At 42.9% G+C, this 12548-nt stretch overlaps 1 protein-coding gene across 6 annotated transcripts in view; it reads right to left on the bottom strand.

Moving 5' to 3' along the window:
* The window catches only part of CUX1 (cut like homeobox 1), a 538811-nt gene extending 530813 nt beyond the window's left edge, over positions 1-7998 (bottom strand). For 5 of the 6 annotated variants that reach the window (XM_070735186.1, XM_070735184.1, XM_070735181.1 and 2 more), the window contains exon 1: positions 7838-7978. In XM_070735186.1, the coding sequence (XP_070591287.1) occupies positions 7838-7900 (63 nt within the window). In that variant the 5' untranslated portion in view covers positions 7901-7978. Of the gene's footprint in view, positions 1-7837 lie in introns of all 6 variants that reach the window. The other variant, XM_070735185.1, reaches the window with a different exon arrangement.
* Between the last annotated feature and the right edge of the window lie 4550 nt (positions 7999-12548).

Raw genomic sequence — 12548 nt, 5'->3', positions numbered from 1 at the left:
AACATATGATATAGGACAGGTCATCTAATGTTAAGTAAACTTCCTTGGTACTTTAGAGCAGGGGTCCCCAACCACCGGGCCGCGGACCAGTACCGGGCCGCGGGGCATATTGCACCGGTCCGTGGAGTCAGCAGCTGCCGGCCCTCATGCCGCCACCCCCCTCCCTCCAGCGCTTCGCCTCCCGCCAGGCAAGAGGCCTCGGGAGGCAGGTTCTGCCGGCCACAGGACGATGGATGGGACAGAGGGGCGGGAAGGACCGAGAGGCTCAAGCCTCTTTTGGCTTCTGCCGCGGGGCGCTTTTGCGTTTTTGGCTGGGGGAAGGCAGGAGGGCCAGCCTGACCCCCTCTCTCCAGCGCTTAGCTCCCGCTGGGTAAGAGGGCTTGGGAGGCAGGTTCTGCTGGCCACAGGACGATGGCGGGAAAGAGGGGCGGGGAGGACCAGCACCCCCATGCTTAATCCCGCCCCCAACCACGCCCCTTTCCGCCCCCACTGGGCCATAGAAAAATTGTCTTGCTGAAACTGGTCCCTGGTGGAAAAAATGTTGGGGACCACTGCTTTAGAGCCCCCAGTTTGCTGTTCCAAGAAGAGAACTAGGAAAAGCACATAGAAACCAATGCTTCTGGGCTTAATTGGCTTCCAGAATTGTGACTTGTACTGACGGAGAAAAAATGATTCCAGGAGTGATAGAACCAAAAGTATCAATGAAGCAACTCAGGTTAGGCTCCTGTCTCATAGAGCCAGCATCCGATAGTAACCTAAAACACTGGTGGAGCACAATTTTGGCTAGCTGCCTCATGAGTAAGCCTCTGCAGTTAACAGCCCCAGCCATCAAGACTCTCCCATAACAGTGAGTTCATGAAGAAGAGAGGAAAGAAGGATGTGTCAATCCCACACTATGTTCTTGGCTTTTTAAAGATTCACAATGATATGATCTCAAGTGTTAAGACTGTGGAGCCTGGAGCTGTATATTATGCTGTAGAAGAGGTTGGAGCCAGAAATCTGCCTTTCACTGTCAGGTGTCTAAAAGGGCAGTTACCAACGGGCAGCCTGCCTACCTTTCTGAGTTTCTTATCTCCCGCCAGCAGAAAAGTTTCTTTTGACTTCCTTATAGGTTCTCCAGGGGGTGGGGGTGGGAGGAATCAAGCAGCAGCGTGGAATAGATATGGTTTCAGATCTAGCTTCAAGCAACCAATGAAACCTCTGGAAAATTTCTGCCCAACAAATCACAAATGATAGTCAAGTATTTACAAACTATGTAATCTTTCACAAATGCCACAGGAAAAAAAGAGAGAGGGGTCAGACGGATTGATAGAGATTCATTTCATTTTATGCCCAGTGCACCCACAGAAGAATTCCACAGCATAAAAATAATTGAGATCCGAATCAGATTCTCCAATAAACAGTTAGAACCAGATACTTTCTTCCTATGAGTTCTTTCAGCCCATAAAAGGAAAACTGACACAAATTCAAAGGACAGAACAACTGAAGCTGACAGAGTTTCACTTTAGTGGGTCTATCTATCTATCTATCTATCTATCTATCTATCTATCTATCTATCTATCATCTTATCTTATCCTATCTATCTATCTATCTATCATCTTATCTATCTTATCTTATCTATCTATCTATCTATCTATCTATCTATCTATCTATCTATCTATCTATCTATCTATCTATCTATCTATCTATGATTTCTATGCCGTCCTTCTCATAGCAACTTAGGGCGGCGTCCAACATCTTAAATACAACAATATATAAAATAAATCTAATTTAGTTTAAAAGACTGATACAACTTGCTAAAAATATTCTTAAAACCCATGTACAGACATTCACATTCATCAAATTCAATCATTCATAATATCGGCCAGAGACAATCTCATCATTCACGGCCCCCCATGCGCTAGAGTAGGGATTGCAAATCTACAAAGCCGAGTCTTTGGAGAGGGACGGCATATAAATCCAATAAATAAATAATAAATGCAATCCTCTGTTATATACCGTAGTTAACTTTTTAAATAAGGCATACACATTCTGAGGCCTGCGTGTGTGTTAGTCGTTGCTGGTTCTAACAAACCCTTCAGATCCTGCCTTCTTTTCATACATCCCAGCAAGGCGAGAGTCTTTATCAGACACATTCTTCATAGCCAAGAGGGAGAAGGAGAGAAAAACTACAGCGTCAAAGAAGAGCTAACGTAGAGTGAAGTGTTTGGCATCACTGACATTCTTTTCCGCTTCTCAAAGAAAAATGTGTGGCACTGTACAGGAGAGGGCAATGGTAGCTGCTCTTCCTTAAATTACACGACAAGACGAGTGCTGCAGAGTAGCTTGTCAGCCACAACTCTTTTAGTATTCATCAGAGACAACAGTGTGTACAAGTTCATGAAGATTTCTGACTATATCTTGCCTTGGGAAGAGAGTGGCAATTATATATGTATTACACTTCATACTGCATCTCTATGATAGATGAACTGTTGCGGTATCATTATCTTCCTAGCAAGGCAGCCAATTAACATAAAGCCTGGCTATACACAGCATAAAGAAATTTTGTGTAACAAAAAATTATTAATCAAATAGAACTCTCCGCCAATATTGCCAGAAGGTTTCAACAAGAAATCTAGCACTACTGAGAAGAGGGTCACATTTAGTTTGACAAAAACAAGATTGAAGTTTATACAAATGTGCCAAATCAAGTTTTACAGTAGGCACAGGAATTAAACTGAACTATTTTTACTAAGCAGTAACAAAAAAGATTATCAAACTGCCATTTGGCTGCATTCTTTGCTATTATATTTACATATGTTTACACTCTGAAATGTTCGGTTTTAATCAATATGGCTTTATTTTCACAAACACAGTATTTATAGAAGTACCCATGCAGTAGCAACTAAAACGTTTTGGGATTATTCTCATGGGATGTGCAAATTTTTCCATTCAAAGCAATTACAATACATAGGCAAAAGTGAAGTCAGCTACAATTAGAGTTGTCAGATCATGTTTAACTACATCTTAATCTAATCCATACAATTCCACATCTGGGTCTCATTTCCTGAATTCCTGTAGGTATTTTAGCCACTTTTAAGAACTCTTTCATGTACAGAAAGTTCAAACAAGCCTACCTTAATCTAAAGATCTTTTTTTTAAAAAAAAACAGAGCAAATAAATAATTTGCCTTATCTTTTAATCTTTTTCCAAGACAAAGACCAGCAGCCCCTACCCTCACGAGGACTAGGAACACAGTTGAACGGCATTTTATATTCATGAGCCAGAATGTTTCCAACAGTTAAACTCTCAGATGACAAAAAAACCGGGACAGTACAAACACCATTCCACTCCACAACTTGAGCTCACACGCATGCACATAAGCACACAACCATACAAAGACACACAGAAACACAACCCAAACCCAGGGTGTCTTACTATCACTTTTATTTTCAGTACACCAAAGGAATACACACCCCAGTTTAGCAGCCAACCTCTAGTGCAAGCACACAAACAGAGCCCTCACCTTTACTTCCTCTTCAGCTGTGCCAAACATCTATGTATGCACAACTTCCAGCTCTTTCTATGCTGAACGGTCCCCACACCAAGGGGGGGGGCACACTGACTGAACAGAATACTCAGCAGGGGAGAAAGGAAAGGGGGGAGAGAGAGCAGGTCTCCAGCCAAATTCATTTACATGTCAGGCATTTATAGAGGCTGGACAGTTTCCTGCCCCAGATCAACCAATCTATGCCACAAAAACGCTGATCGACAGGGAAAGCTCCTACTGGTCTTTTGTGTTCTTCCTATTTGTCGGTTCATATTTATTTACCCATGCACACACACACACACACACACACACACACACACCCTCGAGCAGTGTCACTAAGTAGTCTGCAATCTCATCAAGGAACACCTACCAACATACATACATAAGACAATCTTTATCTTGTCCATTTGCTCCCTTCCACAAACTTCTTTAAATACGACTTCTAAACATAAAACCAATGTTAAAAATAGAGAGAAGCATGTACGAAAATACTTGATATCGAAATTGTTCCGGCAGTGACCTCCACCAGGCACAGGCCTTGTCCCTGCCAACGAGAACCCGGAGATAAGGAAATAAGATAAACAATGGCATCCCCCCCCCCCACTGGCCATAAGGGGGGGAAAGCAACCAGCAGGGATCTCCCTTCCCTCCCACTATCTATATATTATACATTAAGATAACTGATCCAGAGGTGTCTCTACAAAATCTGAGGGAGCTTGCAGTTCTATAGCTCTCCCCCCCCCCCACTTTCCATTAAAAAAATAACATCCTTAAAGTTTCTAGAAGCTCTCACCAGGGGCAGTTATTAATTGGACAGTTTGTATCAAATACCCATATTTTTCCCAAATGGATTTCCCCCAAACTCAAGGTGATCCCACAGAACACACAAAAAAGTATAACACATCATCCCTCCAGGATCACAGATACCAACATTACAATGACAACCTCACGCAGAGACTTCTCTAGCCTCCAGATTATGCAGGGACAACTTTTGCACAGGCCCATGAAGCAACAAACAACTGGAAAATGTGTGAAAGTAGAAGAGGGAGGTGAGGGAAGAAATATGTTGATCGAGAAGGAAAGAGATGGCACAGAACCCTCACCTCCAAGCTGCAACCCAGCCCTTTCGAATTCAGAAAAGGACAAGTTTATAAAAGCTAAGCAGGTGAACATAAAAGCACACAATCCCAGATAAGAGACATACATGCACAGAGCTCAATTTAAGGACAAAATGACAACAAGTGGGGGAAAGAAACACGTCCTGCTACTGAGTAGCCTCCCTCCGTTCTCAAAACCCACCCCTTAAAGATTCAATTAAAACTTCAAAATGAGGAATTTTTCCTAAATGAGAGAATGTCCCTTCCCTTTCCACCCAAGTGCAGAGGATACAGAAAACAAAAACGGTTGAATAGGTCAGTTCTAGTCTTTAAGGGGTCTTGGCTGGAACTCGGAGCCATCCCATTTTTAGGAAAGCGCGGGTGGAGGAAAGGGGTCCTTTCAAAAGAGGAGACCTCCCCCCCACTTCCTTTAAAGGATGGTTAAAGAGAACCAGCAAAAAAAGTTCTCCTTTTCTCTCCTACCCAAGCACAGAAGACCATCCTTCAGATTAACCTGCAGCTGCAATCTTAAAACATTGACATTTACTTAAGAGCAAACCCAGAACAGGAGGATTTATTTCTTTACTCCTCTTCCAATCTACCAAAAGAATTGGAGGGGGGGGGATTCCATGGAAGGGGAATAGGACACATAAGACTTGCCTTGTCCTCCCCCATTACAGGATCTCCGTCTCCCGCTTCCTTCTCTCTCTGGCACACAATCTCACATCAAAGGCGAACAGTGGACCCCATAACGTACAACAGGATTAGACAAGTCCTCCCCTGACCTTGCACATTCCCTCTTCCTTCCCACACTATGAAAGGAGAATCAACTAATTCGACCCCTCCCCCCCTTTTAACTTGTTCTGGGGAAATTGGGAAAGGAAGAAGTGGGAGGAAACGCTTCCTCCCCCAAATACTGGAATGGGGGGGGGGGGCATGCGAGAAAACTGGTATTATTTCACCAAGCAACTTAAATGTTCTAATAAAAATAGAGGAGTGGGGTGAATGGAGAATTGCAAGAATAGGACTTACTTAAATACAGTACGCTCATTATCAATTAGTACTAGCCAGCGCTTCCCCCCAAAGGGTAAAAAAAACATAAAATGGATTTATATGGTAGGGTTTATTCAAAAATAAAGGCAATATTCCAAATCTTCTTCCTCAACCCCCCTCCACCCCCATTTTTTTGAATGGAGTGAAATGGGAAATCTTAAATCATTAAATAAGCCAGCAAAGAAAGGGTTGTGTGTCAAAAGTCACTTTGGAGGAACCCCTCCCCACAAAAAAAAATGCCAGAATCTTAAAAAAAGCTAAATCCAATATTAAGGCAGCTTGCCCCCCCCCCCCCCCCAGCTATTCACATTAGTTTATCATGAGGATAAAATAAAGGGATGCTTGGAAAGGGGAAGAGGGAAGGAGAAAAAAGTTGGTGCTTCAATGACAGAGGGAGAACAATTGGGGGTCCTACTCCCCCTCCCCATAAGTAGGCTTCTGACACTGGGGAGGCAGGAAAGGCATTCCTTCTTTAGTAGCTTTCCCCATTTCCCTGGTCAGTGTATAAACTCTTTGCAAAGTTTCCCACGAGCTTCAATTTAATGTATTTGGTATGCCTGTGTTGAGGGGGGGGGGGGTTAAGTCCAGAAGGAAAAATCCTTTTTTTTTGGAGGAGCCAGAGCAGATATTACAAGATCTGAACATAAAAAAGACATCTACAGCATGTTCTTTTAGCATTTTCTCCACACACACCCCATCCCATAAAATTGAGTCCCTGGTTAAGAAGAAAAGGGACTTAATTCCAGTAGGGAGAGAGGGGGTGTTGAATTGAGTGAAAGAAACAGGTCAGACTCCCTCCCTTACAGGTTATTTTAATATTCCTTCCTCTGCATTAAAAAAAGAAAAGAGGGGTTTCTAAGAGGATGGCAGAGTCAAAGAAAGGAAGCAACCCCACAACACCTTCTCCCCCCCCCCCCTTTAATACACAGCTTTGGAAGGGGAAATCAACCTAGAAAATCGAAAAAGCCAGCTCCACATGCATCTGTTCTAAAAATGTATATTATGCTGATTTTAGTTCCTTCATTCTTTCACTTTGTAGCAACCTGGAGGGCCCTTACAAGAAAAATAAAAATAAAAGACAGGGGGTATCCAAGCGAGGGAGGGGGGCAGGAAAGAAAAATAAGGCAGCCCCCTCCCTCCTCAAGTAAAATTACCTCAAGTCTAAGCCCCCTCACTCCCCCCCCCCCAACTGTGGGACTGTTTGAAAAGATATTAATTGTGTGGACTGTTGTTAAATAAAAAGTGTTGTCAAAGTAGGGTCCGTTTTAGATGGGGGGGGTGTAGCACAAAAAATAAGTAGAAATGAGGAAAGGGGGGAAGAAACAACCTCTCCGGTTATTAATAATTTTTTTTTTAAAAACCCTTTACTCTTCCCTCCTTTTTTAAAAAAGGGGACTCAGTCGGAAAAGGGGGGGGATTGTTTAAAGAAAAGTGCTGTGGAAGAATTAAACGCGTCTGGATTTAGGGGAAGGGGCTGCCCCAATTTAGGGGAAAGGAGGGCAGACCCCGGTCCCCGTTATTTGTTATTATTATTAAACAACATCCCCCCCCCGTGACTCTTGTCCTTATTTATAAAAACTAAGGCTGCGAGGGGGAGGCTTAAAGGAAACCCGGGTTCCCCGGAGGGATGCCGTTTTTGGGGAAGGGGCGCTTCGGTTGAGGGACGGTTGGGTGTTTTTTTTTGAGGGAGGGGGAGAGAAGGAGGTGGCGAAGCGGCTCCTCCATCCCGGGACAAGCCACCTCGGCGGCGGTGGCGGCGGCGCCATCTTGTCGGGATCGATGAATTGAACAAAGAGGATCAATTTCTGATCGCGGCGGCGGCGCCGGGTTATCGATGGGAGGGAGAGCGGAAAGAGGCGAGGGGAGGCGGGCAGGGCTGGCGGCCGCCACCGCCGGGCTTTGGGAAGGAAGGGAGCGCGGGAGCGGGGTGACGGTGAGGGGGGGGGACCCGCATGAGGGGGGGGTCGCTGCTCTGCCCGGACTTTTTTTTTCCTCGGACGGCGAGGTTTTTTTTTCTTTAAGGGGGAAGACAAGGGGGAGCCCCCCCCACCTCTCCCCAGGGCGCCTGCAAAAAAAGAGAGAGAGGGGAGAGGAGAAAGGAAAAGGGGGTCCCGCGGAGGAAGGGGAGACCCGCGCGCCCGCGGACCCCGAGCCTGACCTGCAGCTGCTGTAAATCAAAGCGCTTCCAATATTGAAACATCGATCCCACATTGGCCGCCATCTTGAGACATATTGAGACAGAAGTGAGCGGCGGATCGAGCGAGCGAGCGAGAGAGAGAGAGAGAGAGGGGCTGGAGAGTGCACGGGGAGGGAGGGAGGAGGAGGAGGAGGAGGAAAGGGGGAGGAAGAGAGAGAGAGAGAGTGGTAGAGCGGGCGAGCGGGCGAGACGCTCAGAGAAAAGAGAGAGAGAGAGGCCGGCAGCAAAGCCAGGCAAGTCGAGGGCGCGCGGAAAACCCGGACCGGCGAAACAGGGAGCTCTCGGAATGGCGGGCTGGACTTGCCAGCCCAGGGAGAGAGAGAGGGGGGGGGCATTTAATGTGGGTCTTTCAGACATTTTTTTTTTTAATCTCCGCGAAACGGGCCACTCTTCCTTTGTGTCCGCCACAAGAAGACGCGCGCTTTAATGCCGTTTGGACTTTGAGGACTTAAAAGTTATTCTGGATTTTTTTTTTTTTTTTAGTTTTATTCCTCCCTTACTCTCGCGCTTCGTGCTCACACTTGCTCTGTGCAATTTATTTATTTTTTATTTATTTGTTTTGTCAAGTAACCTATTGGTGTGGTATACGGAGATATAACTATATTTACTAGTACTAGTAAAAGAGAAACATTAGGATAGGGGATGGAAGGCACGTTGGTGCACTTATGCACGCCCCTTAGTAATGGGTCTGTATTTATATATAGATATAATTATATACATATATGTACTGTATATACATATAAAAGATGGGAACGCGGACTAACGCACGCACATACTGTATATAGCCAGAGTTAGAATAAGAGGCGTTAATATCTTGAAGGGAAAACAAAAAAATAGTCTTAGAATGGAAATGGATCTGGATTCGTTTGAAAAATCCCACCTGAAATGTTTGACCTCACGACTTTTTTTTGGATCACTTTCAAGCAGCGGCGGTTTTTCTTTGGCTTTTCTTTTAGGGATTTTAAGAGTCGGATTTAAGAGTCATTTTCATAAAACGTGGAATAGCTGTACTGTAAAACTATTGGGGGGGGGCTTGAAAGATCAATAATAAAAATTAATTTATTTGACTTTTATCCTGTCCAATCCTATGACACTCAGGGTGGCTAAATATAAAATAAAATGCATTTAATTTTTTTTTTTTGGGGGGGGGGGGAGAGGCAATAAGCACTGTCTTTAATAAGAGGTAGTTTAAACTTTTTGATCTAGGGTGTAAAGATCACTCCACCTGGGTACATGTATTTTGAGAACAGTGGAAGCATACTACGACCCTCATAAGGTGGCAATATACTTGTAAATAAAACTATAAAGTATAGAAAAGTGCTCAAGGGTAGTCCAACAGTATGTATGTATGTATGTATGTATGTATGAATGTATGTATGCATTTATTTATTTAATTAGATTTCTGTGCTGCCTTTCTCGAAATGACTCATTTACCACCCAAAGCCCCAATTTTGGGGGTGGGGGGATGGAATTAGAAACATGACATATAATTTAAATTCATCTGAGTTTCACTTGCCTAGCTTGCATTTAAAAGATTGCTATAGTAAATGCATTTACAGTGATATTTGCTCTTTATAAACTGCCAAATTAAATATGGTTCATCAATCAAACGCACAACCTGAGCATCCAACATCTTATGCACAGCCACTGTGTCTCACCATCAAACACTAAATGTTAAGGTGAAAGAAATGAAATATTAAAATCAATGGGAAAGTCGCCCCAATGGAATTTGATCGGAATTGAAATGAATCCTTCTCCTGGCCTGGCCTTCCTTTTCGAGGATGTACCTCTGCATAGGGTATAAATCCAAAATCAAACAAGCCCCTTTGGACCTCCCACCCAGCCTTGACATTAATAAGTGAAGTTAGGTATTTCTTTGCTTCCTTCTAATGGTTGTCTGGATTTTTGCAGCCCAGAGCTATAGCCCCAAATGAGTTGGGATGGGAGGATTCTTTTGTGCCTCCCCACCCTCACAAACATCTGGAGGCACACTTATTCCTATTAATGTTTCACATGTCACACACATAAAAGAAGCTTTCTGCTGAAACTGGGACCCCAAATCAACTTCGTTTTGAACTGCAATCTTAGTTCTTTTTCAACAGCAGCAAATACGCATGGCATGACTTTGGTGGAAATAACGCTGCTTGGATATGTGCACAGGCGTACAACTTAAGTTGAGGCCATATAACTAAGCCTCGCATTCTTTTGAACTGCAAGTGCTAATGAGTTTGATGGGGCAGGTACACAAGTCTATGCATGTTTATTCAGACATGTCCCAGTAGTTCCAGGAGTCTTACTTTCTAGTAAGGCTGTGTAGGATGTCAGTCTTGAGTTTCCTCCAGGCACTCTGGGAGAGTTTGCATATCTTTCTCACCCGCACTACTACCAAACTGCAATTAATGGGAACATTAGTTGTTATGTAAATGGAAGCTTCAGTACAGGCAAGGGCATATTCTAAACCTTGAATGGATTGGAGAGAGAGTTAAAACGCTCTCATTTTACAACAGCCTGGATAAAAAAGTTGTCCAATAAAGCTGCTATTTTGCATTTCAAGAGAATTTTCCAGGGATCCCAAGAAGACATCACTTGAATTGGAAACAACTGATCGTTGCCTGGGAAGGGTGAAAAATGGGCCTACCAGAAGTCGGAAAATGAGGGAATTGAGGTGTCATGTGCTTATGCGCGGGAATGGGGTGCATGGGGTGTCACATGCACAGGGGGCAGAGTGGGAGGGCATTGAATTATGGGTGTGGGCACACACATACAAGTGTTAGCACACATTCACACACTTTCGGCATCACAGGAATAGAAAGTTGATTATTTATGTATTAAATAATTTTTATTGATTTTTTTAAAAATATGAAACAAGACAAGACAAACAACATTTAACATGTAAAGGAGCTGCCATTGCTCCGCTAAGCATAGAAGTCATACTAATACAGGGGGGAAAAATAGCTAGTTATAATATAGATCCGTACAGAAAAGTAAAAATTGTTAATAACTATTTCTTAACATATTACTATAATATAAAATCTGTTATAAGATTGTTATAAGATTGTAATTAAAACAATTAAAATCAGTTAATAAAGCTAAATCTTATCCATTAAATCACCGTATACAATTTATTCAGTTTGGTAAGTTTAAGTTTTCTATAATTTGTTTTTGTATCATTGATAATCTTTTTTTTTATATTTAACCAATCATATACTGTACTTTCTCCCAAGTTTTGTAAAACTCTGTTTCCATTTGGTTGTTTAACTGTCTTGGCATCATATCTAATTCTGCACATAGAATGTTGATTATTAAGGATCCAGGTTATTGCTATTTACTGACATAGCAGCAGGTACTATATATGTATTATCTTTGAGTGCTGTGGTGACCTAATGGGGAGGATACTCGCCTCCCACTCAGAAGATTGAGAGTTCAATTCTAGATAGCGGCTGATGTTTCTCTCCTAGAGCGCAAAGGGAAAAAATATATATTCTGTGAATCCCACATGGTATCAGGGAAGGCGTGCAGCCAGTAAACGCTCAGCTCCATCCTTTGCCCTGACTCTGCCTACCACATAAAAAGGGAAGTTTTATATGTAGTATCTTTCTTGATTTTTCTTGCTGTCTCTTTAGTTTTACTGTTGCCACTGTTTTTATTTGTTGGTGAGCGAGGGCTAATTGAAAAAAAAATGCTTAGTCTTTAGTTTAGTCTTCGAGTCACTTCTTAACTCCCTGAAAGAGATTCACATATTTGAAATAGCAGATAGATATGGTAAGACTTATAAGAAGTAAGAAGGGCGGCATACAAATCTAATAGATTATTATTATTATTATTATTATTATTATTATTATTATGTTAAATGAAAAATAATAATAATAAATAAATAAAAAAAGAGGATGTGTGTGCAGTAAGAGCTGTAAAAGGATCTCTCTAAATTTGGGGAATTGATGAGAAAAAACAGTGCCCTTTACTTATCTAACTCTCTAACCAAATAGTTTAGTTCAGGAGTATCAAACTTGATTTCATTGAGGGCTGCATCAGCATTGTGTTTGACTTCGGGGGCAGGGGGCGTGGCCATCTCACCATTTTGACCTTGGGGGCGTGACCTCAGGGGGGCGTAGCCATGTTGTCATTTGTGACGGGTTCATGTGGTGGCCCAAGCACTCTGCTAGCGAAAATGGGCTCCCAAGCTCCAAGTGTGGCCGTCCTAAGCTCTCTTTTTGCTGGCAGAGAGTTGCAGGAAACCATTTCAGCCAACATGGAGCTTGGGAGCCCTGCAGGCTAGTCCTTTACTGTTTCCAGGATAGTCCTGTGGACCAGTTCTAAGCACCCCATGGGCAGGACCCAGCCCCCAGGCCTTGAGTTTGACACTCCTGGTCAAGTTCTAGTATTTGCACATTTTTTAAAATTCTAATTTAAAAAATCATTTTTTTCTATTAATTTTTTAAATTAAAACAATCCTAAATTGCTGTAACATTGCAGGATACAATCTGGGTTGGTCAGCGGGACCAGAGGTTTAGGTCTCAGACTCGTGCTGGAACCCATAATTAAGGAATATCTTTCTATGTGTGCATACATGGAGAAGTTCCCTGAGGATGGGCTCCAGCATCAGTCTGAAAGCTTGAAAGACTAAATCTCTAGTCCCAGTAACTGACTCAGTTTGGATCCTGCAACATTATCC

This window comes from Erythrolamprus reginae, chromosome 1 (genome assembly GCF_031021105.1).
Source record: "Erythrolamprus reginae isolate rEryReg1 chromosome 1, rEryReg1.hap1, whole genome shotgun sequence".
In the NCBI taxonomy this organism is placed as follows: Eukaryota; Metazoa; Chordata; class Lepidosauria; order Squamata; family Dipsadidae; genus Erythrolamprus; species Erythrolamprus reginae.
Note: the sequence above shows the minus strand (reverse complement) of the source record. Positions and strands in the feature narration are given on the sequence as shown.